At 37.8% G+C, this 27,875-nt stretch overlaps 1 protein-coding gene, 1 non-coding gene and 1 pseudogene across 2 annotated transcripts; 2 read left to right on the top strand and 1 right to left on the bottom strand.

Moving 5' to 3' along the window:
• The first annotated feature begins 2,249 nt into the window (after positions 1-2,249).
• On the top strand, positions 2,250-2,322 carry TRNAK-UUU (transfer RNA lysine (anticodon UUU)). The gene has a single exon. It is a non-coding gene; the product is annotated as a tRNA-Lys (tRNA).
• A 7,791-nt stretch (positions 2,323-10,113) lies between these two features.
• Positions 10,114-18,951, top strand: LOC101271556 (40S ribosomal protein S15-like; annotated as a pseudogene).
• A 3,305-nt stretch (positions 18,952-22,256) lies between these two features.
• SNRPE (small nuclear ribonucleoprotein polypeptide E) lies at positions 22,257-27,571 on the bottom strand. Its single transcript, XM_004282477.4, has 5 exons — positions 27,443-27,571; positions 26,919-26,945; positions 25,815-25,877; positions 24,793-24,871; positions 22,257-22,471 (listed from the first exon to the last, which is right to left on the bottom strand). Exons 1-5 carry the CDS (start codon positions 27,494-27,496, stop codon positions 22,416-22,418), a joined length of 279 nt encoding a protein of 92 aa, XP_004282525.1. The 5' UTR covers positions 27,497-27,571; the 3' UTR covers positions 22,257-22,415.
• Between the last annotated feature and the right edge of the window lie 304 nt (positions 27,572-27,875).

Raw genomic sequence — 27,875 nt, 5'->3', positions numbered from 1 at the left:
ATTGCACACATCCAGGTTGGGTAAAAAGGACCCTGTTCTCCAAATACTGGAAAGTTGTATTCTAATTGGTGATGGCTGCTTCTGATCACAGAGGTGCAAAGAGGAGGTGCCATTGTTGTTGCACCTCCACCCATTGTTGCAAGCCACTTCCCCTACAGCTGAAGTGAACTTACAGGGGATTTAAAGTGCCAGTGCCCTTTTCTCCCTCCCTTTCATTTTTCTCTTTTTTCCCACGTTGGCAGCCAGACATTAAAAGACTGTGACATTCAAAACCAACTACATATATGGGGAAAATTAGAAAGTGCTCAGGCTCAAAAAAGAACTGAGAAGACCTTAAGTTTAAACCTCCAGCTGATCCTTGGTACTGAGACAACCCATAACAATAAAATAATAATAATAATAACAAAAAACCTCAGGTAAGGGGGAGAATCTGATTTCCAGAGATAACATTATTAGATTCAAATGTCCAGTTTTCAGCAAAAAAAATCACAAGACAAAGAAACAGGAAAATATTGCCCATTCAAAGGAAAAAACTAAATCAATAGAAACTGTCCCTGAGAAAGACCTGATTGCAGATCTGCTAGACAAAGTCTAACATATCATCTTAACAATGCTCAAAAACTAAGGAAGGGCTTCCCTGGTGGCGCAGTGGTTGGGAGTCCGCCTGCTGATGCAGGGGACATGGGTTCGTGCCCCGGTCCGGGGGGATCCCACATGCCGCGGAGCGGCTGGGCCCGTGAGCCATGGCCGCTGGGCCTGCGCGTCCGGAGCCTGTGCCCCGCAACGGGAGAGCCCACAACAGTGAGAGGCCGGCGTACCGCAAAAAAAAAAAAACAAAAAAAAACTAAGGAAGATGTGGAGAAAGTCAAGAAAATGATATAGGAAATCTAAAAAGAAACTAAAAATATTCTGGAGCTAAAAAGTGTAACTGAGGGACTTCCCTGGTGGCACAGTGGTTAAGAATCCTCCTGCCAATGCAGGGGACACAGGTTTGATCCCTGGTCTAGTAAGATCCCACATGCCACGGAGCAACTAAGCCCATGTGCCACAACTACTGAGCCTGCGCTCTAGAGCCCATGACGCAACTACTGAACCCCACATGCTTGGAGCCCATGCTCTGCAACAAGAGAAGCCACCGCAATGAGGCCTGCACACACTGCAACAAACAGTAGTCCCTGCTCGCCACAACTAGAGAAAGCCCATACGCAGGAACGAAGACCCAACACCACCAAAAAGAAAGTATAACTGAAAAGAAAAATTCAGTAGAGGTATTCAAAGGCAGAATTGAGCTGCCAGAAGAAAGAATAGGGAAACCTGAAGAAGATAGGACAATAGGAATTATTGAGTCTGAAGAGCATAAAGAAAAAAGATGGAAGAAAAGTAAACAGAGCTAAGGGACCTGTGGCACACCATCAAGTGGACCAACATATATACTGTGGGAATCCCAGAAGGAGAAGAGAGAAAGGGGCAGAGAGAATATTTAAAGAAAAGATGGCTGAAAATTTACCAAATTTGATGAAAGACATGAAAATAAACATCCAAGAAGCTCAACAAACTCCAAGATGAACTCAAGGAGACCCACTTATAATAAAATGTTCGAAAACCAAAGATAAAGAATCTTGAAAGCAGCAAGAGAAAAGTGATTTGTCACATACAAGAGATCCTCAATAAGACAATCAGATTTCTTATCAGAAACTCCGGAAGCCAGAAAGCAGTGCAGCTGATACATTCAAAGTGTTAAAAGAAAAAAACTTTCAACTGATAATCCTATATCTCACAAAACTATCCTTCAAGACTGAGGGAGAAATTAAGACATTCTCAGATAAACAAAAGCTGAAAAAGTTTATTACCACTAAACCTGCCCTGCAAGAAATGCTCAAGGGTGAAATGAAAGGACACTAGACAGTAACTCAAAACAATATGAAGGACTAATGAGAACACACTGTATAGCATGGGGAACTCTACTCAATGCTCTGTGACCTAAATGGGAAGGAAATCCAAGGAAGAGGGGAAATATGTATATGTGTGGCTGATTCACTTTGCTGTACAGCAGAAACTAACACAACATTGTAAAGCAACTATACTCCAATTAAAAAAAAAATAAAGAAACAGAGATCTCAACAAAGGTAAATGTACAGAAGTAATTATGAAAGCTAGAATTATTTTAAAAACAGTCTCTATCTCCACTTTTTTTCTACATGATTTAAGAGACTAATGTATTTTTAAAAAAATTATTAGTCTAGGGGAATTCCCTGGTGGTTCAGTGGTTAAGACTCTGCACTTTTGCTGCTGAGGGCCCAGGTTCGATCCCTGGTCGGGGAACTAGGATCCCACAGGCCACATGGTGTGGCCAAAAAAAAAAAAAAAATATATATATATATACACACACACACACAAAACAATAGGATTATTGTAATTTTGGTTAGTAACTCCACATATCGCTTTCCACAAAATTTAAGAAACTGATGCATTTAAAAGAATTATTATTTTATGTTTTGGGGCATACAGTGTTTAAAAGATTCAATTTTGTGAATTGACAACTGAAACCAGGGGGACAGAGCCATAAAGGAGCAGAGTTTTTGTATGTTATTGAAATTAATCTGGTATAAGTTCAACTTAGAATGTTGCAACTATTGAATGTTAAATGTAATATCCATGGTAACCAGAAAGAAGATATCAATAGAATATACACAAAAGAAAATGAGAACAGAGTTTAAAATTTTTACTACTAAAAAATCAACTAAACAGGACTGCAGGAAATTAGGGGGGAAAAAAACTATAACTCATAAAAACAAATAGCAAAATGGCAGAGGCAAGTCCCTTATTACCAGTAATTACTTTAAATGTAAATGGATTAAACTTTCCAGTTAAAAGACAAAGATTGGCAGACTGCATAAAAATACATGATCCAAAATATATGTTGCCTGCAAAAGACTCACTTTAGATCCCAAAACACAAATTGATTGAAAGTACAAGGATGGAAAGAGATATTCCATGCAAATAGTAATGAAAAGAGAGCAGGATTCGCTATATTAATATCAGATAAATAGACTTTAAACCGAAAAAGATTACAAGAGAGAAGGGAGATATCATATATTAATAAAAGGCACACTACAGTTCATAATAATTATGAACATTTAGGCACCTAATAACATACCAGCAAAATATATGAAGCAAAAACAGAATTGAAGGGAAAAATAGACAGCTCTACTATAATAGTTGGAGACTTGAATACCCCACTCTCAATAATGAATAGAACAATCAGACAGAAGATAAATTAGAAAACAGAGGACTTAAACAACACAATTAACCAATTACATCTAAGACATATACAGAACACTCTACCCAACAACTAGCATGCACATTCTTCTCAAGTGCACAAGGGCCATTTTACAAGACAGACTACACTTTAGACCTCGAATTAAGTCTCAATAGATTTAGAAAGATAAATGTCATATAAAGTTATCTTCTGTGACCACAAGAGGACAACGTTAGAAATCAATGAGAAGTAAAATTGGGAAATTTATAAATTGTGGAAATTAAACAACATACTCTTAAACAACCAATGAGTCAAAGAAGAAGTAACAAGGGAAATTAAACAACAGAGATAAATGAAAACAAAAACACAGCGTATCACAACTTGTGGGATGAAGTAAAAGCAGTATTAAGAGGAAAATGTATAGCTATAAAATGCTTACATTTAAAAAAAATCTGAAATCAACAACCTAAATTTACAACTTAAGGAACTAGAAAAAGGAACAAACTGAAACCAAAGCTAGCAGAAGAAAGGAAATAATACAGACTAGGGCAGAAATCAATGAAAAAGAGAACAGAAAAACAACAGAGAAAACTCAACGAAACCCAAAAGTTAGTTCTTTGAAAAGATCAACAAAATTGATACAACTTTAGCTAGATGAACTAAGAAAAAAAGACTCAAAATTACTAAAAACAGAAATGAAAGTGGGGACATTGCTACTGATTCTACAAAAATAAAAAGGATTATGAGAGTATTATGAACAACTATATGCCAACAAATTGAATAACCTAGATGAAATGGAAAAATTCCTAGAAACACAAAACCTACCAACATTAAATCATGAAGAAATAGAAAATCTGAATAGACTATAAAGGAGATAGAATCAGTAGTCAAAAATCTCTCAACAAAGAAAAGCTCTGGACCTGATGGCTTCATTGTTGAACTCCACCAAACATTTGAAGAACTAATATTAATCCTTCCCAAGCTTTTCCAAAAATGAAAAGGATAGGGAATTTTTCCTAGCTCATTCTATGAGGTCAGCATTACCCTGACACCAAAGCCAGACAAACACACTATAAGAAAACTACAGATCCAATATTCCTTATGAACAATGACGTAAAAATCCTCAACAAAATACTAGCAAACCAAATTCAGAAGCATATTAAAAGGTTATATGCCATGACTAAGTGCTATTTATTCCTGGAATCCAAGGATGGTTCAACATACAAAAATTGATTAATGTAATGTAACACATTAACAGAATGAAAGGGGAGAAAAACCCACATGATCATTTCAGTTGATACAGAAAAGGCATGTGACAAAACTCAACAGCCTTTCATTACAAAAACACTCAACAAATTAGGAATAGGAGGAAACCATCTCAACATAATAAGAACCATACCTGAAAAACTCACAGCAAACATCATACTCAAAGTTTCAAAATGGATTAAAGACCTAAATGTAAGACTGGAAACCATAAAACTCCTAGAAGAAAACATAGACACAACACTCTTTGACACAAATCATAGCAATATCTTTTTGGACCTGTCTCTTAAGGCAGAAAAGGAAACAAAAGCAAAAATAAACAAATGCCTAATTAAGAGTTTTTGCAGAGCAAAGGAAACCATCAACAAAACAAAAAAACAACCTACTGAATGGGAGAAAGTATTTGCAAATGATATGACCAATAAGGGGTTCATATCCAAAATATATAAACAGCTCAGACAACTCAACATCAAAAAAACAAACAACCCAATTAAAAAATGAGCAGAAGACCTGAATAGATGTCTTTCCAAAGAGGACATAGAGATGGCTAACAGGCACATGAAAAGGTGCTCAGCATTGCTAATCATCAGAGAAATGCAAATCAAAACCACAACGAGGAACTTCCCTGGTGGTCCAGTGGGTAAGAATAATCCACACTCCCAACACAGGGGGCCCAGGTTCGATCCCTGGTTGGGGAACTAGATCCCACATGCATGCCACAACTACAAGTTCGCATGTTGCAACTAAGAAGGCTGCACACCACAAGTAAGAGCCCGTGTGCTGCAACTAAGAAGCCTGCATGCCGCAACTAATAGCCTGCATGCTGCAACTAAAGATCCCACATGCCACAACTAAACATGCTGCAACTAAGACCCAGCACAGCCTAAATAAATATTAAAAAAAAAAAACCCACAATGAGGTATTACCAATATCACCTCACACCTGTTAGAATGGCTAACAGCAAAAAGACCATAAATAATAAGAGTTGGCAAGGATGTGGAGAAAAGGGAATCCTTGTACAATGTTGGTGGAAATATAAATTGGTGCAGCCACTGTGGAAAACAGTTATGGAGGTTCCTCAAAAAAACTCGAAATAGGGCTTCCCTGCTGGCGCAGTGGTTGAGAGTCTGCCTGCCGATGCAGGGGACAAAGGTTCGTGCCCCGGTCTGGGAAGATCCCACATGGCACGGAGCGGCTGGGCCCATGAGCCATGGCCGCTGAGCCTGCACGTCTGGAGCCTGTGCTCCACAATGGGAGAGGCCACAAGAGTGAGAGGCCCGCGTACCAAAAAAAACAAAAAAAAAAACTAGAAATAACTCACAGACATAGAAAACAAATTTATGGTTACCAAAGGGGAAAAAGGGTTGGGGAGGGATAAATTAGGAGTTTGGGATTAGCAGGTACAAACTACTATATATAAAATAGATAAACAACAAGGTTCTACGGTATAGCACAGGGAACTACATTCAATATACTGTAATAAATCATAATGGAAAATAATATATATGAATAACTGAATCACTTTGTTGTACACCAGAAGTTAACACAACATTGTAAATCAACTATACTTGAATAACATTTTTAAACTAATTAATTAAAAAGGAAACTAAAAATAGAACTACCATATGATCCAGCAATTCCACTCCAGGGTATACATCTGAAGAAAACGAAAACACTAATTCGAAGATACATGCACCCCAATGTTCATAGCAGCATTATTTGCAATAGCCAAGATATAGAAGCAAAATAAGTGTCCATTAACAGATGAATTGATAAAGACTTGGAGAGAATTATGCTAAGTGAAATAAGTCAGACACAGAAAGACAAAATACTGTATATTACTTACATGTAGAATCTAAAATGTAAAGCCAACTAGTGAATATAACAAAAAAGAAACAGACTCACAGATACAGAGAACAAAACTGGTTACCAGTGGTGAGAGGGAAGAGGGGAGGGACAGGATAGAGGTAGGGGATTAAGAGGTACAAACTATTATGTATCAAATAAATAAGTTACAATATATATTATATAGCACAAGGAATACAGCCAATATTTTATAATAACTATAAATGGAGTATAACCTTCAAAAATTGTGAATCACTGTGCTGTGCACCTGAAACTTATATAATATTGTAAGCCAATATACCTCAATTAAAAAAAATGTGAAAGCCTTTCCTCTAAGATCAGGTATAAGGCAAGGATGTCAACCTTCCTCACTTTTGTTCAACTTAGTACTGGTAGTTCTAACTAGAGCAATTAGACAAGAAAGAGAAATAAAAGGCATCTAATATGGAAAAGAAGAAGTAAAATTATCATCATTTACAGATATGATCTTTGATAGAGAAAACCCTAGTCTACAAAAAATTGTGACACTAAAATGTTAATTCAGCAAAGTAACAGAATATAAAGTCAACATACAAAAATCAGTTATATTTGTATTACTAATAATCACCAATAATAAACAATCTGAAAAGGAAATTACAAAAACAATTCCATTTACAATAACATCAAAAAGTATAAAATACTTAGGAATGAACTTATCTAAGGAGTTGAAACACTTGTACAATGAAAATTACAAATCATTGCTGAGAGAAATTAAAGAAGACATTAAAAAATGGAAATATCCCATGCTCATTTATTGGAAGACTTAGTATTGTCAGTACTACCCCACAGATGTCAAGACTACCCAAAGTGATCTACAGATTCCTAACAAATGTAATGCATTTCTTATCAAAATCCTGATATTTTTTCCAGGAATAGGAAAAAAACCCAAAACCCATCCTAAAACCAGGGACTCTGAATAACCAAAACAATCTTGAAAAGGAAGAACAAAGCTGAAAGACTCACTTCCTGATTTCAAAACATACTACAAAGCTCCAAATAGTGTGGTACTGGAATAAAAACAGATATATAGGCCAATAGAATAGAGAGAGCCCAGAAATAAATCTTCACATGGTGAAATTATTTTTGACAAGGGTGCCACAACCATGCAACAGAGAAAGGACAGTCTTCAACAAGTGGTGCTGGGAAAACTGGATATTCACATGCAAAAGAAAATGAAGTTAAACTCTATCCAATACCATATACAATGAATCAAAGACTTAAATGTAGGACCTAAAACCATAAAACTCAGGAAAAAACACAGAATAAAAGCTACACAACACTGAATTGGGCAATAATTTCCTGGATATGACATGAAAGACACAGGCAACAAAAGAAAAAAATAGGCAAACTGGACTTCGTGAAAATTTAAACATTCTCTGCACTGAAAGACACCATCCAGAGTAAAAAGGCAACCCACAGAATGGGAGAAAATATTTGCCAATCATATATGTGATAAGGGATTAATATCTAGACTATACAGAGAATCCCTAAAACTCAAAAAGCAATTTGATTAAAAAATGGGCAAACACTTGAATAGATATTTCTCCAAAGATACACAAATGACAGATAAGCAAATGAAAAGATGCTAAGCATCAATAATCATTAGGGAAATGTAAATCAAAACCACAAAGTCAATTAATGTAAATTATTGCAGTATTGTAAGATAGAAAATTCATATAATCATTAATGAAAGCACTCTATAAAATTTAACATACATGCAGGATAAAAAGAAGGAAAAAGTATTGTACACTTACAATTTTGTTAAAGGGTAGATATCATGTTAAATGTATTTTCCACAATAAACATTTTAAAAAGAAAAAAAAAAACAACACAATGAGATACCACCTCACACCCATTAGGATGGCTACTATCAAAAAAACAAAACAACAGATGTTGGTGAGGATGTGGAGAATCTGGAACTGTTGCATGCTGTTGGTGAGAATGTAAAATGGTAGGGTTGCTGTGAAAAACAATATGGTGGTTCCTCAAAAAATCAAAGACAGATTTACCATATGACCCAGCAATTCCACTTCTGAGGATATACACTCAAAAGAATTGAAATCAGGGTCTCCAAGAGATATATGTACACCCATGTTCAGAACTTTATTTACAATAGCTAAAACATGGAAGCAACCCAAGTGTCTGTTGATGGCTGAATGGATAAGCAAAATGTGAGATATATATATACGCAATGGAATGTTCTTTAGCCTTTAAGGAAAGAAATTTTAACATATACTACAACATGGATAAACCTTGAGGACATTATGCTAAGTGAAATAGCTAGTTATAAAAAGACAAATACTGTGTGATTCCACTTAAATGAGGTACTTAAATCATAGACACAAAAAGTAGAATTGTGGGGGCTTCCCTGGTGGCGCAGTGGTTGAGAGTCCGCCTGCTGATGGGTTCGTGCCCCGGTCCGGGAAGATCCCATGTGCCGCGGAGTGGCTGGGCCCGTGAGCCATGGCCACTGAGCCTGCACGTCCGGAGCCTCTGCTCCGCAGTGGGAGAGGCCACAATAGTGAGAGGGCTGCGTACCGCAAAAAAAAAAAAAAAAAAAAAAAAAAAGTAGAATTGTGATTGCCAGGGGTTGGTGGCAGGGTGGGGGAGATGAGAGGATTGTGGGAGTTATGAGCATAGGGTTTTAGTTTAACAAGATGAAGAGTTATGAAAATGGATGGTGACATTAAATATTGACCTGTACACTTAAAAATGGTTAATATAGAAAATTTATATGTATTTCACACAATAAAAATTTTTTTTTAAACCCATCAAGAGGTATTGAAACCTCAAATACTAACCTCTGGAAAAAGAACAGTAGAGATCCATAACCAAATTTTTGAAAATTTCCTTGCAATAGCCTGTCTTCAACAAGTCTATACAATTTCTTCACCTTCTTTTCTCTAGGCAAAGTTATAAGATCCCCAAACCCCAGGGTATGTATTTTCCAGGTTTCTTCCTCTTTCTAACCTACTTTTGTAATATATAATAAATATATAAAAATATATTTATATAGGTAAATATATATATTTACCTATATAAATGCTGGTAGTTTTTAAATACACAAACCCACTCATGGAAATATACCTCATGAAGTGCAAAAGAGATGCAAAAGGATGTTCACTGTGGCATAATTTATAGTAATGAAAAAGCTACATAAAGAAATATTTCATAAATTATGATTTGTCAACTCAGTGGAATGTTATGCACAAAGCCTGAAGGACAGCAGGAAACAGCTATTACAAGGAACCATCATTATGGGTGATAATTTAAAAATCCTTGAATGCCATAACAAACTGTTTTTAACAATGCAATCTATAGAAAAAGGAACCCTCTAGAGTTGAAACAAGGTAAAAAGACTGCAGCAGAAAGTACCTTTTCATTTCTTTAGCTGTCTGAAGGAAATTATGAAGAGGAGAAAAGGAAATGCCCTTATTGACCTTCCCTCCAGCCTTTCCTGCTGCTAATTCCTTGACACTCAACACTAGCCAACACTTTAAAAGGGAGCCTATACAGAAGTGGATTCAGCACTCAGGTTTCCTCTAAGAGGAGGTGGGAAGGTTACGTATGAAAAGATCTCAAGCTGAAGCCAAGAAAAGATCCACCTGGTAAAAAAAAAAACAAACAAACCCTCACGTCTCTTAAAAAAAAAAATGACCTGAAAAATTATTCCAATCCAAAAGTTAAAAACTGATAAGACAGAAAAGATGGGACTTCCCAACCAGATATTCAGGTAGGTATATGTGAATCTTGTTACTATCTAAAGCAAAGATAGCAACAATGTATTGAGGAATTTATAACACATCTAAAAGTATGACAAAAGAGTATGAACAATGTGAGGAATAAGGTTCTAACGCCATACATGAAGCAGTAAAATACTATTGAAGGTAAACTATAATAAGTCAAATATGTATATTGTAATCCCTAGGGGAATCATGTAAAAAACTTTTTAAATGAGGTATAGCTAACAAGCCAATAGACAAATAAAATGGAATCATAATAAAAACAATCCAAAAGACAGAAAAATAGATAAAGGGCTTCCTGGTGGCGCAGCGGTTGAGTGTCCACCTGCCGATGCAGGGGACATGGGTTCGTGCCCCAGTCCGGGAAGATCCCACATGCCGCAGAGCAGCTGGACCCGTGAGCCATGGCTGCTAAGCCTGCGCGTCCGGAGCCTGTGCTCCGCAACGGGAGAGGCCACAACAGTGAGAGGCCCGCGTACCGCAAAAAAAAAAAAAAAGAAGAAGAAATGGGACTAATAAAAAACAAGAAAGATGGATTCAAGAACTGTGAAGTATCTGAAATTTTACCCTACTTGCAAGCTAACAGGTTGGCCTGTCACAGTTTCATGGATGCTGGCAGAAGACATGAGGCATTTGAGTTACAGAAGGGCAGCTTATTATTCCTATCAATGGAAATACCCAGAGTATCAGTTTTTGTTTTTTCTACTGGTTCCCCAAATCTCAATTAGCACAGAGCAATGCAACTAGGGCCACATGACACTGACATATAGTGCTTTGTCAGGTTCAGAAAAACCGTGAACTTGGAGAACTAAATTTTTTATGTGGGCAGTAAGCATGCCTGCTCCTTGCTCTAGAAAGATACTATCTTCCAAGGCTGTTTGCTAAATAAACATCCTTGAAAAAAGACAGTGAGAAACAAAGGGCAGTCAGTACCTTGCTTGCAAGACACACAGAAATGCAAAAGACTTATGAAGCTCTGTCTCCCACTAGATGGCAGATTTATTTTTAAGTTTTTTGTTCTTTTTTGATTTTTAAATTTTTTATTTTATTTTTTTGGCCGTGCCATGAGGCATGCAGGATCTTAGTTCCCCGACCAGGGACTGATTCCATGTCCCCTGCATTGGGAGTGTGGAGTCTTAACCACTGGACCGCCAGCAAAGTCCCTAGAACACACATACTTTATAAGTGCATGTGGAATAGTCACCAAGACAGATCATGTGGGCTATCAAACAAACTTAACAAACTTAAAATAACTAAAATCATATAAAGTGTATTATCTGTACACACAGAAATACACTAGAAATCAATAACAGAAAAATAACTGGAAAATCCCCAAATATTTGGAAATTGAACAACACACTTCTAAGTAACTCATGTATCAAAGAGGAATTTAAAAAGGAAACTGAAAAGATTTTGAGCTTAATAAAAATGCAATATATCAAAATTTCTGAGACATGGTGAAATGCTTATATTAAAAATGTAACCGGGCTTCCCTGGTGGCTCAGTGGTTGAGAGTCCGCCTGCCGATGCAGGGGACATGCCCGAGTCTGGGAAGATCCCACATGCTGCAGAGCAGCTGGGCCCGTAAGCCATGGCCGCTGAGCCCGCGTGTCTGGAGCCTGTGCTCCGCAACGGGAGAGGCCACAACAGTGAGAGGCCCGCGTACCGCAAAAAAAAAAAAAAAAAAAAAAGTAACCAATATTTTTATATCAATAATCTAAACTTCCACCTTAAAAAACTAGAAAATATCAAATTAAACCCAAAAGCAAGCAGACAAAAGAAAATAAAAAGCAGAAATTGATGAAATTGAAAATAGTAAAACATTACAGATTAATGAAATGAAAACCTGTTTCTTTAAGAAGTTCAATAAAAATGATAAATTTCTGACCAAGGAAAAAACTTTGACACAAATTACCAATATTAGGAATTAAAGAAAAGGTATCTCTATTGATCATACCAATATTAGGAATTAAAGAAAAGGTATCTCTACTGATCATACAGGCATTAAAATAAAATAAGAAACATTAGGAACAACTTTATGCCAGTTTGATAGTTTACATAAAATGGACAAATTCCTTTATAAAGTTTCCTCTCAAAACTCACTCAATAAATGTAGATAACCTGAATAGTCCTAGATCTATTAAAGTAATTGAATTAGTAGTAAAAAACCTTCTATCACAAAAACAAGCTGTAGAGATAGGTGAACTTAGGGGACAATGAGTTATTGGTTTTGAATACAGAGGCGTCCTAGGAGTCCTGGGGGATAAGGCGAAGTCCTGAGAGATAGATAGACTGTAGAAAGCATTGAAAGTCAGGCTAAGGACTTCAACTTCCATTACACAGATGATGTCTTTCTTTTTCATGGTGTGCCCCAGACCACCCTCCGCATTTATGCCAGTGAATCTTTTTTTCTTTTTTTTTTATTGGAGTATAGTTGATTTACAATGCTGTTAGTTTCTGCTGTACAGCAAAGTATGTCAGTTATACATATATCAGTACATATATCCACTCTTTTTTAGATTCTATTCCCATATAGGTCATTACAGAGCATTGAATAGAGTTCCCTACGCTATACAGTAGGTTCTTATTAGTTACCTATTTTATACATAGTAGTGTGTATATGTCAATCCCAATCTCCGAATTTATCCCTCCCTCCCCTTTCCCCCTTGGAAACCGTAAGTTTGTTTTCTACATCTGTGACTCAGTTTGTTTTGTAAATAGGTTCATTTGTAGAATTTTTTTAGATGCCACATATAAGCAGTATCATATGTTATAGGATATCACTGTCATATTGTCATTGTCATATTGTCTTTGTCTGACTTACTTCACTCAATATGACAATCTCTAGGTCCATCCATGTCACTGCAAATGGCATTATTTTGTTCTTTTTTATTATGCCAGTTAATCTTTAGTATTTATATAGTGCCTTGTACTATTTTCTCTGTTGATTATATGTGTAAGAGTGCCCTAAGCAAGTCTGTAAATTCCTTAGGATAGGTCACATGATAAAGATTTCCAAGGGGGCAAAGTTACAGAAAACTTCCAACTCAGGTGGCTTCATAGGCAAAAATACACCAAACATTTAAGGACGTAATGATATGAATCCCATACAACTCTTCCAGAAAATAAAAGATGAGGAAACACTTCCCAACTTTTTGAAACTATTACCCTGATACTAAAACCAGATAAAAACACCACAAAAAACTACAGATCAACATCCCTCATAAGCACAGACACAAAAAACCTTAAACAAATAAGCAAACTGAATTTAACAATATATAAAATAGATAATACACCATGACTAAGTGGTGTTTATCTCGGAAATGCAAGGTTAGTTCAACATTGAAAACCAGTTAATGCAGGAACTTCCCTGGTGGTCCAGCGGTTAAAAATCTGCCTTCCAGTGCAGGGGACTCAGGTTCAATCCTTGGTCGGGGAACTAAGATCCCACATGCAGCGGGGCAACTAAGCCCACACGCTGCAACCACTGAGCCTGCGCATCACAACTAGAGAGAAGCCTGTGCACCACAACAAAGAGCCTGAGCACTTCAACGAAAGATCCCGCGTGCCACAAATAAGACCTGACACAGCCGAAAATAAATAAATATTTTTTAAAAAAGAGAAAACCAGTTAATGCAATTTGCCTTATCAGACAATAACAGAAAAACCATGTGATCATCCCAATAGGTGCAGAAAAAAGTGGTGACAAAATTCAACACATATTCATGATAAAAAACGCTAAGCAAATTAGATTTGGAGGGAACTTAACCAACTAAAGGGACATGTACCAAAAACCTACAACTGTATCATACTTGATAGTATGTTTTTTCATTAATGGTATACTTTCTTGCTAAGATCAGGAACAAGACAAAGATGTCTACTCCTACCACTCATACTAGAATGGCCCTAGCCATTGAAAAAAGGCAAGAAAAAGAAATAAAAGGCTTAGTCTGGAAAGGAAGGAATAAAACTTTTTCTTTGAATTTTTATTTCTTGCATTTTTATTTGCAGGCAAAATGATCATGTATGTAGAAAATCCCAAGCAATCCACAAAAAAGAGACTAGTATTAATAATTGAGTTTAGAAGGGTCACAGGATACAAGGTCAACTTATAAAACTCAGCTGTACTTTATAATAGCATCAAAAAACATGAAATATTTAGGAAAGGATAAATCTAACAAAATGTGTGCAAGAATTTTATGCTGAAAACTGCAGAACACTGATGAGAGAAATAAAAGAAAACCTAAATAAGTGGAGAGATATCACGTTCATCAATGGAAGATGACAGTAAGATGTCAATTCTCCCCAAAACTATTTACATCATCAAGTAATCTCAACCAAAATCCCAGCAGATTTTTTTGTAGAAATCGACACGCTGATTCTGAAATCTATATGGAAAAGCTAAGGCCCTGGAACAAACTACTTTAAAAGAACAAAGCTGGCTGATTCCCACCACCTGATTTCAAAGCTTATTATAAAGCTGTAATAGTGAAGTCAATGTGGTATTGGTTAAAATACAGACCTACAGAGCAATGGAACAAAAGAGCCCCGAAAAAGTGACCCACACATACGGTCAACTGATTTTCAACAAAGGTGCTAAAGTAAATCAATGGAAAATGACAGTCTTTTGAACAAATGGTCCTGGAATATTGGTCATCCATCTGCCAAAAAAATGAACTCAATCTATACCTCACACTGTATTATAAAATTAACACAAAATGCATCATAGATCTAAAGGTGCACCTAAGATCTCTAGAAAAAAGCACCAGAAAAATCTTTGTCACCGTTGGTTTGGCAGAGAATCCTTATGACACAAAAAGCATAAACCATAAAAAAATTTTTTTGATAAAGGAAAACCTTGAAAATTGAAAAAATGAAAAATTTGTGTTAAGACATTGCAGAGAAATGAAAAGATAGCCACAGACTGGGAAGAAATATTTGTAAAACCCCTCTCTGATAAGGAATTTTTTGTGCAGAATATATAAAGAACTCTCCAACACTAAAAGAGGAAAACAGTCCAAGTTTTAAAACAGCAAAAGGTTTGAAGAGACACTTCATCATAGATACAGAAGGCAAATAAGCACATGAAAAGACAGTCGGCCCTCCTCTGCATCTGAGGGTTCCACATCTGCAGAACAAAAATTTTCAGAAAAATAAAATTACATAAGTTCCAAAGTGCAAAACTTGAATTTGCCCCCACACCAGAAACTATTTGCATAGCATTTACATTGTATTTACAACTATTTACATTGTATTAGGTATTATAAGTAATCTAGAGATGACAAAGTATATGGGGAGGATGTGCATAGGTTATATGCAAATACTACGCCACTGAATATGAGGGACTTAAGCATCTGCAGATTTTGGTACCCTGTGGGAGGAGGTGGGGGGCAGCCACCCAGAAACCAATCCCTCAAGGATACCAAAGAATGACTGTAGTACTCACAATTATTCAGTATTAGGAAAATGCAAATTAAAACAATGAGATACCATTATATACCTGTTAGAATGGAGAAAATAAAATCTGACAATACCAATTGCTGGTGAGGATGCAGAGCAACTGGAACTCACATACATTGCTAATGGGAATGCAAAATGGTATAGCCACTTTCAAAAGTCTCACAGTCTCTTGTTAAACATACACTTATCATTTGACTGTCACACCACTCCCTTGCCAAAAACTGGAAACCCAAATGTCCATTAACTAGGTAATGGATGAACAAATTGTAGTATATCCATACAATGGAATACTTAGCAATAAAAAGGGAAAAAACCACTGATACAAGAAACATGTATGAATCTCAAAAGCATTATATGAAGGAAGCCAGACACAAAAGGCCATACATTGTATGATTCCACTTATATGACATTCTGGAAAAGGCAAAACTGTAAAGTCAGAAATCAGATCAATAGTTGCCAAGGAGCTAGGGTGAGTGAAGTGGATTGGCTGTGAAGAGCCTGAGGAAACCATTTTGGATCATGGAAATATCAATGTTATGTTTTGACTGTGGCAGAGGTTACATGACTATACATTTGTCAAATGTCATCAAAGTGCACACGTGTGAAGTGTGACTTTCAGTATCTGTAAATTATGCCTCAGTAAACTGAACCATGAAAAACAAAACAGATTCCCGAAGTTGTGATCTGTCTTGTTCTATGTGGAACAAGTTTACCTTTTCCCCACACATTCCTAAATAAATCTTTTAAACGACAGATCTATCCTCATTTGTAACGAGACAAATAATACTTCTTGAGCATTCCCGAGGCCTGATAGGTACTTTACATGTATTATCTCATGAAATTATTCCACCAGCCCTATGAAACTGAGGTTAAGAGGTTTGGATAATTCTAAAGTTGCCGTTTAAACCCGAGTATGCGGACTACCAAGGTCATTTTTCCCTCTGTACCTCGCTGCTTTCCCAATTCCCCAAAGACAAGGACTAAACTTTTTTTTAATAAGTTTATTTATTTATTTATGGCTGAGTTGGGTCTACGTTGCTGCGAGCAGGCTTCTCACTGTGGTGGCTTCTCTCGTTACGGAGCACGGGCTCTAGAGCACAGGCTCAGTAGTTGGGGCGCACGGGCTTAGTTGCTCTGTGGCATGTGGGATCTTCCTGGACCAGGGCTGGAACTCATGTCCCCTGCATTGGTAGGCGGATTCTTAACCACTGTGCCACCGGGGAAGCCCAGGGACTAAATTTTATATTCTTCACTATGTCTAACATATAACATGCAAATAAAAACTGGCACTGGTGAAAAACAACTTCCCAAACAGAGTACCTTATCAAGTGTAGGATCTAAAGAAAGATGCTTTTCTGGGGAAAATCCTCCCTTTCCCACTCTACTCCTACCATCTCTGGTTTAGTATCAGCCCATCAAAAGGAGGCACTCATTTGTTTATTCTCCCTAGTTCCTCTCTGCAATTTCCCAGCCCTGCAAAACATCACAAACTCAGGTGGCTCTGGGGATGAGGCTAATCTGTTAATACTCCAGAGACAGCAATTTCTATGGACATAGAATGATGATCCAAGATCATCTTTCTCAGGAATTATTTTCCTAACTAAGGAAGTTTACTGTTTTATTGAATAAAATCAGTCACATCACTTCATTTGTATTCCCTCCTACAGTCCAAGATTATCACTTCAATTGCCAACTTTCTTAACTATGGCATTTAACGAATCTTCATTAAACAACTAATCCCATCCCAAGTTTAAGAGGTACTGAAGACAAGTGGCCCCATTCTGACACTGTTCTCAGTTACAATGCTTTAATTGTAATCCAACCAGGAATTTTCTGCTATCACATAACAAGTTAGGTGGTAGGGAAGTTCCAGAGTTAATTCAGTGGTTCCAAAGTCATCAAAGGCCAAATTTTTTCCATTTTTCTATTCTGGCATCCTTAGGATGTTGGCAATTATTATTTCATAGTATCCTCACAATAAGCCTGTGAGTTTCATTAAAGCTGCTGCCTAACGGTTGCCTAGTATGAAGAAAACAATTTTCTCACATGTACTTTGGAAGGCAATTTAGAAGTACCTATATAATTTTTTTTTAATGTGTATATCCTTTGATCTAGCAATTCCACTTCTAAGAATTCATCTCAGAAAATGTTAAGTGGACAAAGACAGGCATGAAGACGTTCATTACAGAATTTTTTTTAATGGTAAAAAATGAGAAACAGCCTAAAATACCCATCAATAGGGTGTGATTACTTAAATTGAGAGACTCATATATAATGGAATACATCATAGCTGTTTAACATGGAACTATGTGCAAGTTTTGTTATAACAGCAGAACTGCAAAGAGTATGTGTGTAGAAATAAATAAAAATACCTATGACACTAAAAAGGCAGCAGGGGATTCCTGGCGGTCCAGTGGTTAGGACTCTGCACTTTCTCTGCCAAGGGCCTGGGTTCCATCCCTGGTCGGGGAACTAAGATCCCACAAGTTGCAGCAAGGCCAAAAAAAAAAAGGCAACAAAAGCAAAAACAGATAAACTGGATTACATCATAATTAAAAAATTCTGTGTATCAAAAGACAATGAACAGAATGAAAAGGCAACCACAGAATGGGAGAAAATATTTGCAAATCATTTATTTAAGCCAGAATATGTAAAGAATTCCCTCAAATTAACAACAACAAAAAAAACTGTTTAAAAATAGGCAGAGGACTTGAATAGACATTTCTCCAAAGAAGACAAGCTAATGACCAATCACATATGAAAAGATGCTCAACATCACTAATCATTATGGAAACACAAATCAAAACCACAACCTCACAACCATCAGGATGACTGCTATCAAAAACAGAAGTTTTACCTCTCCGAAGAATCGACAAGACAGCAGAAATGGAGCAGAAGCAGCAGACCTTCGGCAATTTCACCTACAGCAGCGTAGGCCTTGTAGGACGTGTCCTACAAGCAGCTGGTACAGCTGTACAGCACCCAGCTACTGCTGAACCAGGACTGCCAAGGAAGCACACCCTGCTAAAGCGCCAGTGCAAGGCCAAGAAGGAGGCACTGCCCAAGGAGCCACCTGAGGTGGCAAAGACGCACCTGGAGGACATCATCATCCTGCCTGAGATGATGGGCAGCATGGTGGGCGTCTACAAGGTCAAGGCCTTCAACCAGGTGGAATCAAGCCTGAGTTCTCAATCACCTACACAGCCAGGTTGGCATCAGGGCCACTCCTCTGGCTTCACCCCCTTCAAGTAGCCTGCTCGGCCAATAAAGTCACAGACTTCTCTTAAAAAAAAAAAAAGTTGTTTTGCCAAGGATGTGAAGAAACTGCAACCTTTATGCACTGTTGATGAGGAAGTAAAATGGTGAAGCCGCTGTGGAAAACAGTATGATGGTTACTCAAAAATCTTCAGAGAACATACTCAAAAGAACTGAAAGCAGGGTCTCGAAGATTCACAGCAGCATTATTTACAAAAGTCAAAAAGAGGAAGCAACCCAAATGTCTTATCGACAGTTAAATGTATAAACAAAATGTGGTATATATACATGCAATGTTATTCAGCCTTAGAAAGGAAGGAAATCCTGACACATTCTACAACATGGATGAAATTTGAGGACATTATGCTAAGTGAAGTAAGTCAGTCACAAAAAGACAAATATTGTATGATTCCACTTATATGAGGTGCCTAATCAAACTCAGAAACAAAAAATCAAATCCAAGGGCTGAAGGGAGGGATGGTTAAGTTGTTGTTTAATAGGTACAGTTTGTTTTTTGCAAGATAAAAAAGTTCTAAATATTGGTTGCATAACAATGTGAATATACTTAACACTACTGAGCTGTACACTTTAAAATGGTGAAGATAGGGACTTCCCTGGCGGTCCAGTGTTAAGGACTCCACGCTTCCATTTCAGGGGGCAGAGGTTCCCTGGTTGGGGAACTGAGATCCCGCAAGACGTGAAGCACAGCCAAAAAAAATAAAATAAATAAACAAGATGGTTAAGACAGTAAATATTATGTGTATTTTACCAAAATTTTACCTAAAAGAAATTTTAAAGTAATACCAAAATGAGAATCAAACCAAGCTATACATATCTGTAAAGAGTTCAGAAAGCACCTAACTGTTAACAGTGGTTATTTATGGAGAACACTGATGGGAAAAGAAGGGACTTCTGTTTTCTGCTCTGTATATTTCTGTATAGTTTACATTTGATCATGAACATGTATTAAGTTAATGCTTTTAATATTTAAAAATTCCACTGGATATAACTTTTAAATTAAAATTAAATTCTAAGTAGTAACAGACTTAAGTTCTCATGTCACCTTAAGTTTTACCAAGCATCCCCTCAAAAGAGCATGCCACGAGTATGTGGTTATGATCAGTTCTAATACAAATAATTAATTAGGGAAAAGATCCTGTGTCATCCAGTTAACATGAGATGGTGCTATTAGGTTTTCCCCAGAAAATGCCCGTGACACTTCCTGGCTAATAATGTCTTAATCCAAATTAGACAGAGATCTACTCTCTAGTCTTGAAATTGACAAATGTGATACAATAATATTTGGTGCCTGCATATACAAAATTCTAGCATTTTCAAACTATTCTTATCCTTCTTTCTCCCTACTTACTACTTACAGAACACCAGGCCCAAATCAGCACTTACTTTTTCAGAGGCTGATTCTCCTCCCACCCCTCACTTCAATAATGTTACAAGAGAGTTCGTGGGTGGTTAGCAAGACCCCCTTCGGAAACCAACAGCCATTCCAGAAAAATAACCGCTCACATACCAAGGGCTGCCAACAAGAGCAGCTTCCCAGCAGCATGTTTTAATAACCTTAATGAAGCAGACAGCAACTCCCTCTGTAATACAAATTCTGGTTGGAAGAAAAGATCTCCAGATTGTGGAAAAGTACAACTTAAAAAGTAAACACCACAGGCTCCAGTACAGCAGGAAAGCAAGCAGAGATTTCTAAATACAGAGCTCAATTTTAAGAGTTCACTGTACCTTATTTCTCACTATCACCACTTGCTCTGTCAAAAATAGACCTTTCCATGTCTTGATCCATTCAGGATAAGCCACAGCAGGCACAGCTTTGCTTACATAGGGCAGCCAGGTCAGAAAGGCCATACAGGGAACTGGAAAAAGCAGCCAGCAGGTTTTCTTAGGGATTATACTGCTCCAGTTTTTATCCTGCTTCCCAGCTATTTTGGTGCCAAGAAAGCTGCAGGGAGGTCTTTGCTCTGCTCTCAAAAAGCTTTTCACCAGAAAGGCTGAAGCAGTCTCAGGACTGCAACTCCCTCTGCTGCCCAATGTTTTCTTTGCATGCTGTAGCAGGTTCAATTGAATTTCAAACTCAAATATGTTAAAAGAGCTAAAGCAGCCCTTTATTTCAAAATATGACCAAAAAGGCACAAGTTCAAATGGAGTGGAACAGCTAGAATGCCAAGTTCTAAGCTAGACTGATTTCTACACTTACCGACAAATCTCCTCTGTCTCATGAAGTGATTCTTTTACTCAGTTTAAAGAAAAGTTCTGGGCTTCCCTGGTGGTGCAGTGGTTGAGTCCGCCTGCCGATGCAGGGGACACGGGTTCGTGCCCCGGTCCGGGAAGATCCCACATGCCGCGGAGCAGCTGTGCCCATGAGCCATGGCCGCTGAGCCTGCGCATCTGGAGCCTGTGCTCCGCAACAGGAGAGGCCACAACAGTGAGAGGCCCGCGTACAGCAAAAAAAAAAAAAAAAAAAAAAAAGGAAAGTTCTGTATCTCCCTCATAGGCACTTGGAAAAGCAGGAACTGGACTTTTTGATTCTTCCTTACCTACCCTTAATAATACTGCCCATTACCAGAATTTAAGGTAGGCCTTATTCATCTTTCAAGATTCAACTTAAATAACACTTAGCATGTGGTATTAAAGCTATGTTTATCAGCCTGTTTCACTGTATATATTCAACTAATAGCAGATGCTCTATAACCATTTAACAGAATTCTAACTAGAACAACCTTGAGATATTGGGGCAAGAGAGAACTGACCACATAATTTAATTAGGAAATAAGCAATTACTGGAGGAGGAACCAAAATTCTTGGAGATAAGAATAGGAGAGGTGTTTCCCCAACTAACATACTATTGTTCTGCCTAACAACAACTTACCAGTGTTGCCTGTGGGTCTTTTTCAGGTTACCAATCTCATAGTCTCCCTCCAGTTAATTCTTAACAGAGCTCCTTTTTAACAAACTTTCATTCTTTGCCTATATCCAAATACTTCTCACATTCTGATCTTAATCAGAATTCACAAAGGCCTTACACAATAACTCTAAGAGAGTGCTAAGCAAAAACTGAGCTACTATAATGTCCCCAACCTATTGTGGTTAGAAACCCTTGTGTCCCAGCATTCAGAATTAGAACTGATGATATTGGCACCATAATCTTTACTTTTGTGAACACTCCCCTTCTCCACCACCCAGTATCAGAAGATTACATGTCAGGCAGAATTCCTACTCTTTGCCTTAAGAATCTACAGATCCCAGTTCTGTGAAAAGCAAATGCCCAGGACAAGTGCCATCTTCAGAAAACCTTAAAATAAATACTAACAGCTAATGGTGCCATTGTGTAAAAACTCTCTACAACTGGATAAAAGAAAACAATGTAAATATTTTAATAAAAACAATCCCACAGCATTTATTGTCATCTGGTAATAACATAAAGGTGAGCAAAACAATATGAATAAATGCTTTAGAACTACACTTCTAACAAAGCACACCTAAAAAAACTGTATTGCCTTCTCAACAATTTCTCACTTCATTGATCATTTCTAGTTGGAGACACTTTGGAGCAGAGTAATGTTATCTCCTTTTAGCATGATCCGACCTGCAACAAAAAATTAAAAAAAAAAAAAAGCTATTAATAGCCACTCAGACTACTTTGTAACCACCTTTTAGCCTCAGAATTTCATATCATTCTTGAGTGATTTTGAAAATGCTTTCTCTCTTGAGAAGGTATGTGACATTTTCCAATATTCATATATTGAAAGGTTGTGCATATCAGACCATGTGCACTTTTCCAACAATAACATAATGAAGGTAGAGAAATGTTATTTTACAAAAAGTAGTTTCTGTAGACTAAGTCAACTACCCCAACATTTCCTAATGCTCCGAGTTTGTAGAAGTTGAGAAATTGGTTTTTTTTAGGAAATGCAGCATATTTACTATAATCCCTTTCTTACAGTTTTTTTTTTAAACATCTTTATTGGAGTATAATTGCTTTACAATGGTGTGTTAGTTTCTGCTTTATAACAAAGTGAATCAGTTATACATATACATATGTTCCCATATCTCTTCTACAATTCTTAATATAATAGATTTCATCCTGTGGTACACAAATTTGTTTAAGTTTTACCTAACATTTTCTAAACTTATTTGAGCAGAGAATACTTTTTTCCTGAGAAATATCTATAAATATCTTCAGGAACACTGGTGTTCAGTAAAACAGTTTGAGAAATGCTAATCAACACCAATAGCAATTAAATTGTTTCACTTTCCCAGGCTTCTACAACAGGTAATATTAATCTGTTCTACAGGGTGGATATTACCATGGGAAATCAACATTTTGCAAATAATTTATAAATAACATCAATAAGGTTAGCTTGGCCTTCCTGGCAAGACATGTTTAAATTCGAAAAATCCAGGCTTTCACAAAAATAGCCTAAGCAGGAAAAAGCAAAGCAAAACATTATACCACTCCTTAGAATCTACTTTCCACAGAGCTAGTATAGGCTCAAGAGAATCCTCAAGGACTGGAAGAAAGAGGCACCTGAAACCCACCACTGATAAAAATACTAGTGAGCTCTGAAGTGGGGCATTAAACAATTAAAGACAAAATGTCTAAATAAACCTCAAGTTAATGGAGTTTTAACAGAAATGATTCAGTAGGTCTTGATGAAGCCATGAATCCTAAAGAACGTGGGTTAATAAACTGCCTTCACTGTTCAAATATTTTAAAATTTCTACTACGTGGCATGCACTGAGTTAGGCACTGAGCATATTAGGGAGCAAAAAAGACAGGACTCATGCACTAATGGAGCATGTGGTCCAGTGGCAGAGATATTAATAATCCCAGTAATGAATATTTTACTACAAACTCAGCATAGCACACCCTCCATCAATCCCCACCCCAAGCAAAACCAAACCAAACCCTGGCAGGAAGTGACATTTGGTCTGAGTCCCAAGAAACAGGTAACAGCATATACAAAGATTTATGATGGGACAAATGTACAGATTCCAAGAATTGAAAGAAGTGTGGGTGAAGCTCAGAATATGAAGTGCAAAGTGATACAAAATGAGCAGAGGGAGGTAAGGCCAGATCATGAAGGACCCTGAAGGATACATTAAAGATTTCCTTATCCTATGAGCAATAAGAAGCCATTGAAGGCTTTCTAGCAAAGAGATAACAAGTTCAGATTGGTGTTTTAAATAAAAGATGACAGGAGCCTGCAGAGCAAACTGGAGGGAGCTGAGGTAGTTGCAGAGAAATTTATTAGCAAACTCAATAGAACTGGTGCCATTCAGCATGGCAGGGAACACTAAAACTGCTCTAAACAGTGTGTGAGGGGTTGGAACTGAGTTTGATTTCTGATATGCTAACTTTGAGGAGGCTTTGAGACATCCAAGTAGAAATGTTGAATAGGCTCAGAGAGGTCTAGAGCTACAAACGTAAATTTGGAAGTCAACATATAAATGTAATTTAAGGTGCAGTCTTGAGTGCCTAGGAAAATAATACTGAGTGACAGAAGGACGTAGAACCAAGACTTGAGCAACTCAAACAGTTAATGGCTGGGTCCTAAAGAATGAATATATAAAAGTCTGAAAAAGGAACAACTAGTAATGAAAAGCAAAAACCTGACTATAGTACCACAGAGCCAAATGCTGCTTAGAGCGCAACAAAATGAGGACCATTCGATTTAACACCATTAGTCTTTGGTAACCTTTGTGAGAGCTCTCTGAGTGGAGAGACAAAAGCAAAAATGGAGTGGGGTAAAGAATAAGTGGCAAAGGATGATTTCAAGAGTATATTTCTCTCCCAAATAATAACTTCTCAAATGCAAACTAAATTTAAACGTGAAATGAGTTGCAATTCAATTCTGTAAGTGAATAAAAATTTCTACAATTCTTTAAGGCCATCTATAGTCTTACCCAGTTGTTTTCTTGACTTTGTTTTAGAATGAATTTCTTCTGCATCATCTAATACGAGGTTCATATACTCATCAAAACCCTAGAAAAATAAGCCAATTGACTGTCATCTTCACATAAGATCATATCCAAACCATTCTAAATGAAAATGGCTATATATAGAGATGCTAACTTCAGAAACTCACCTCTCCACTGATCTTTTAGCTGAAATACCACCTCCCGGTCCTAAGCCTTGTTTTTTTTTTTTTTTTTTTTTGGCCATGCTGCACGGCTTGCAGGATCTCAATTCCCCGACCAGGGACTGAACCCGGGCCATGGCAGTGAAAGCTCAGAACCCTAACCATTAGGCCACCAGGAAACTCCCTAAGCCTCTTTTTAAATAAAGGAAGATGGAATGTACTTCACATTACTTCTGGAACCTTTGGGACTTAAGATTTCATTAACTATGCCAAAGAGCCATTTCCCTTATCTTTTATAACGTGCTCAATATAGTGTGTGTACATATATGAATTAACTCTTCCCATGTTCCCCACAAGACACTACCACCACCAACCACCGTGCTTGTTTTCTAACTAGTAAACAGGGAAGGGGAGATTATTGATGGAATCTACACTGTCTAAAAGAAATACCAGAGTCGTAGCATAACACTTCCATCCATATCTTCCTTTTTAAAAACATTATTTAGGCTATTCTGCCATCGTGGACATCTTATTTAACTAACCCCACCCAGTTCTATTCAGGTATCACCTAACCCAGAACTAATACTCCATTAATCCCATCTCCCCGGCCCCATTTTATTTCTTTTGACCCCTCCTTTAAGGACTAATACTGTTGTTTAAATAATTTTCCCTCTCTTTTATGAATTACATAATCCCTATCAAGCAGAACAATGAGACAAGGACAGTGGGTCCTGAAGAACTTTCCGTGGGTTGGGTCTCTGACTTTTTGTATATTGCTCTGTTATCTTTTGGTAAGTCTTTTTCTATAAACAAACTGCTCTGAGATAAAATATCTTGGGTACTCACAATGATACAGCCCTCTATCCGCATATTCACTTGCTCATAAAGCCACACCTGAATCCGAGATCTCTGAAATAATCAACAAAAATAGAAATGTTAAGAAATAAGTAAATAAAATCCAACCACTTTGGTCAAACAACAGACAACCATGGCTCCTAAAAAAACCTTAACAAATAAAAGCCAAGACTAGTTACTTATCAAGAAACATTCTCACTTAATAAATATATTGGAACTAAGTTAATAATTTTCCTGTGAACTTAGAACTCAATCATATTTCCACTGCTTCTAGTCTCTATACATTTAAAGTGAAAATTTGTGACAGGATAGCATTTAAAAGGGCTTCTTTCTTATCTCCTATAGCAAAATCCAGCTCCAAGACAGTTTTCTCTAGGTACTCAGTTCTCCATGTCTCACACCTAATAACCAGGAGGGGGACTCTCAATTCCTGTGATTAAAAATTACAAGAGCTTGAAATTAATCTGTTTTTCAATTGTGTTGTCACACACTAAAGTTTGTCAGAACAACAGGAGCCACATTTTCTTTCAGAGATAACTTAAATACTCCGCCTTGTCAAGTCAAATTTTGAATTGCTAAAACTCCCCTCAAAGGAAAGAAGGCTGCCACTAAATCCTCTAAACCTATCCTTCCTGTCTTCCTTTTTTTGGGTCTTTTCTATAAATATGTGTCCCTCACCCCGCAAAGTGCTAAACACACCACTTTATGACCTAGTTTAAAGCCGACTGAATTTTTCTTCCAGTGTCTCATCCTAAAGGGAAGGGGGAAAGGTTCCAATGTTCTGGCCATACCCACTGCAACAAAAGTACCCAATTACCACTGTCATGTCAACCAATAATTACTTTTTGAAATTAGTAATTTTGGTCTTGTAGAGTAATTACGACACAATTCTTTGCATGCTTGGAGTTGGCATGGTTACACACCATTTTAACACATTAGAGCTTTCCCAGCACTCCTTCCCCTCAAATACCCTCACAATCTCCAGTTTCATCTACATTTAACTCTAGAACAATGATCAGACAGGATGAAACAAACAAATAAATTCACCTTTAACTTAAAAAGTAATTATGAAACAGTTAACAACAAACAACTTACATTTTGCAAGTATCTGAAGATGAGATTCTGCAGCAGTAGTTAAGGAAAAAATACACGCATAGCATAGACTCTGCTTCCTGGAACTGGTCAACCCTACCCCCATCTCACTTTTCTGAACGCGACGTCTGTGCCTATGCAAAGTGCCCAACTAGGCACCCATTTGGGGCTCCCTAAACACTGTAAACGAATCCCCTCCCACTCTCATTCTCCTGGAGTTTCTTCGGCGCCGACATCTTCCTCAGGCACGAGACCGGTAACTCCCGCTTTCACTGAGTACTTAACTAAGGTTGTCTTCCAACAGCTCACCCCCGCCATTCTTGCATTTCCCACCGCAGGGGTCGGCCAAGCCCACCTCCCACCTGTAATTGCTTCTTCAACTACCCGCGCTTTCTCCCAGTCTCGGCCGCCCCAGGGGCTCATGGGATGAGGGGCCGGACTCCGCTCCCTCTGGCCTGCTCCGTCTGCTCCTTCGCCCCCCATTTCCTGACCCGAACCTCCTCCTTCTCACATCCCGAGTAGGATACGATTGGCTGCACCATCACCTTCTGCACCTTCTGGCCCTGGCCTCGGTACGCCATGGTGGAAGCGCACAAAGACCACACTATCCCGCACACTACCTCAAAAAGCAACTTCCGGAATAAAGAGCCGGAAGCGGAAGTGCATGGTGCTCGCGGGGCGACCTGGGAGGCTCCTGGGAAATACCTCTCTAGCCACGGGCTCCGCTTATCTCGGTGCTTTGTAGTAACTGGGGCGACTGCATTTTGGAACGTGGGTTAGTCCTACAGCGCCACCTGAAGGGAGGCTGGAGGTGGAGCCTAGCGGCTTCGGTTGTGCCTCGGCTGCCGGGAGGCGGTGCACAGCGCTTGGCCATCGCGACTTCGTTTTCTGAGTCGGCTTTAAGAGCCAGATCGTCCCCTTGCGTACCTCTGTCTGTGAAATAGGTTGGTTTAGTGCTTT

This window comes from Orcinus orca, chromosome 1 (assembly GCF_937001465.1).
Source record: "Orcinus orca chromosome 1, mOrcOrc1.1, whole genome shotgun sequence".
NCBI classification, from domain to species: Eukaryota; Metazoa; Chordata; class Mammalia; order Artiodactyla; family Delphinidae; genus Orcinus; species Orcinus orca.
This window is presented reverse-complemented; position numbering and strand designations above follow the sequence as displayed.

What these genes read in the sequence shown, in the direction of transcription:
- SNRPE (XM_004282477.4), bottom strand. Translation starts at nt 27,496, where the DNA reads ATGGCGTACCGAGGCCAGGGCCAGAAGGTGCAGAAGGTGATGGTGCAG. An exon ending in AGGTGATGGTGCAGCCAATC is followed by an intron (nt 26,946 to 27,442) that starts GTATCCTACTCG and finishes CTACTGCTGCAG; the next exon opens with AATCTCATCTTCAGATACTT. An exon ending in AAAGTCAAGAAAACAACTGG is followed by an intron (nt 22,472 to 24,792) that starts GTAAGACTATAG and finishes TTTTTGTTGCAG; the next exon opens with GTCGGATCATGCTAAAAGGA.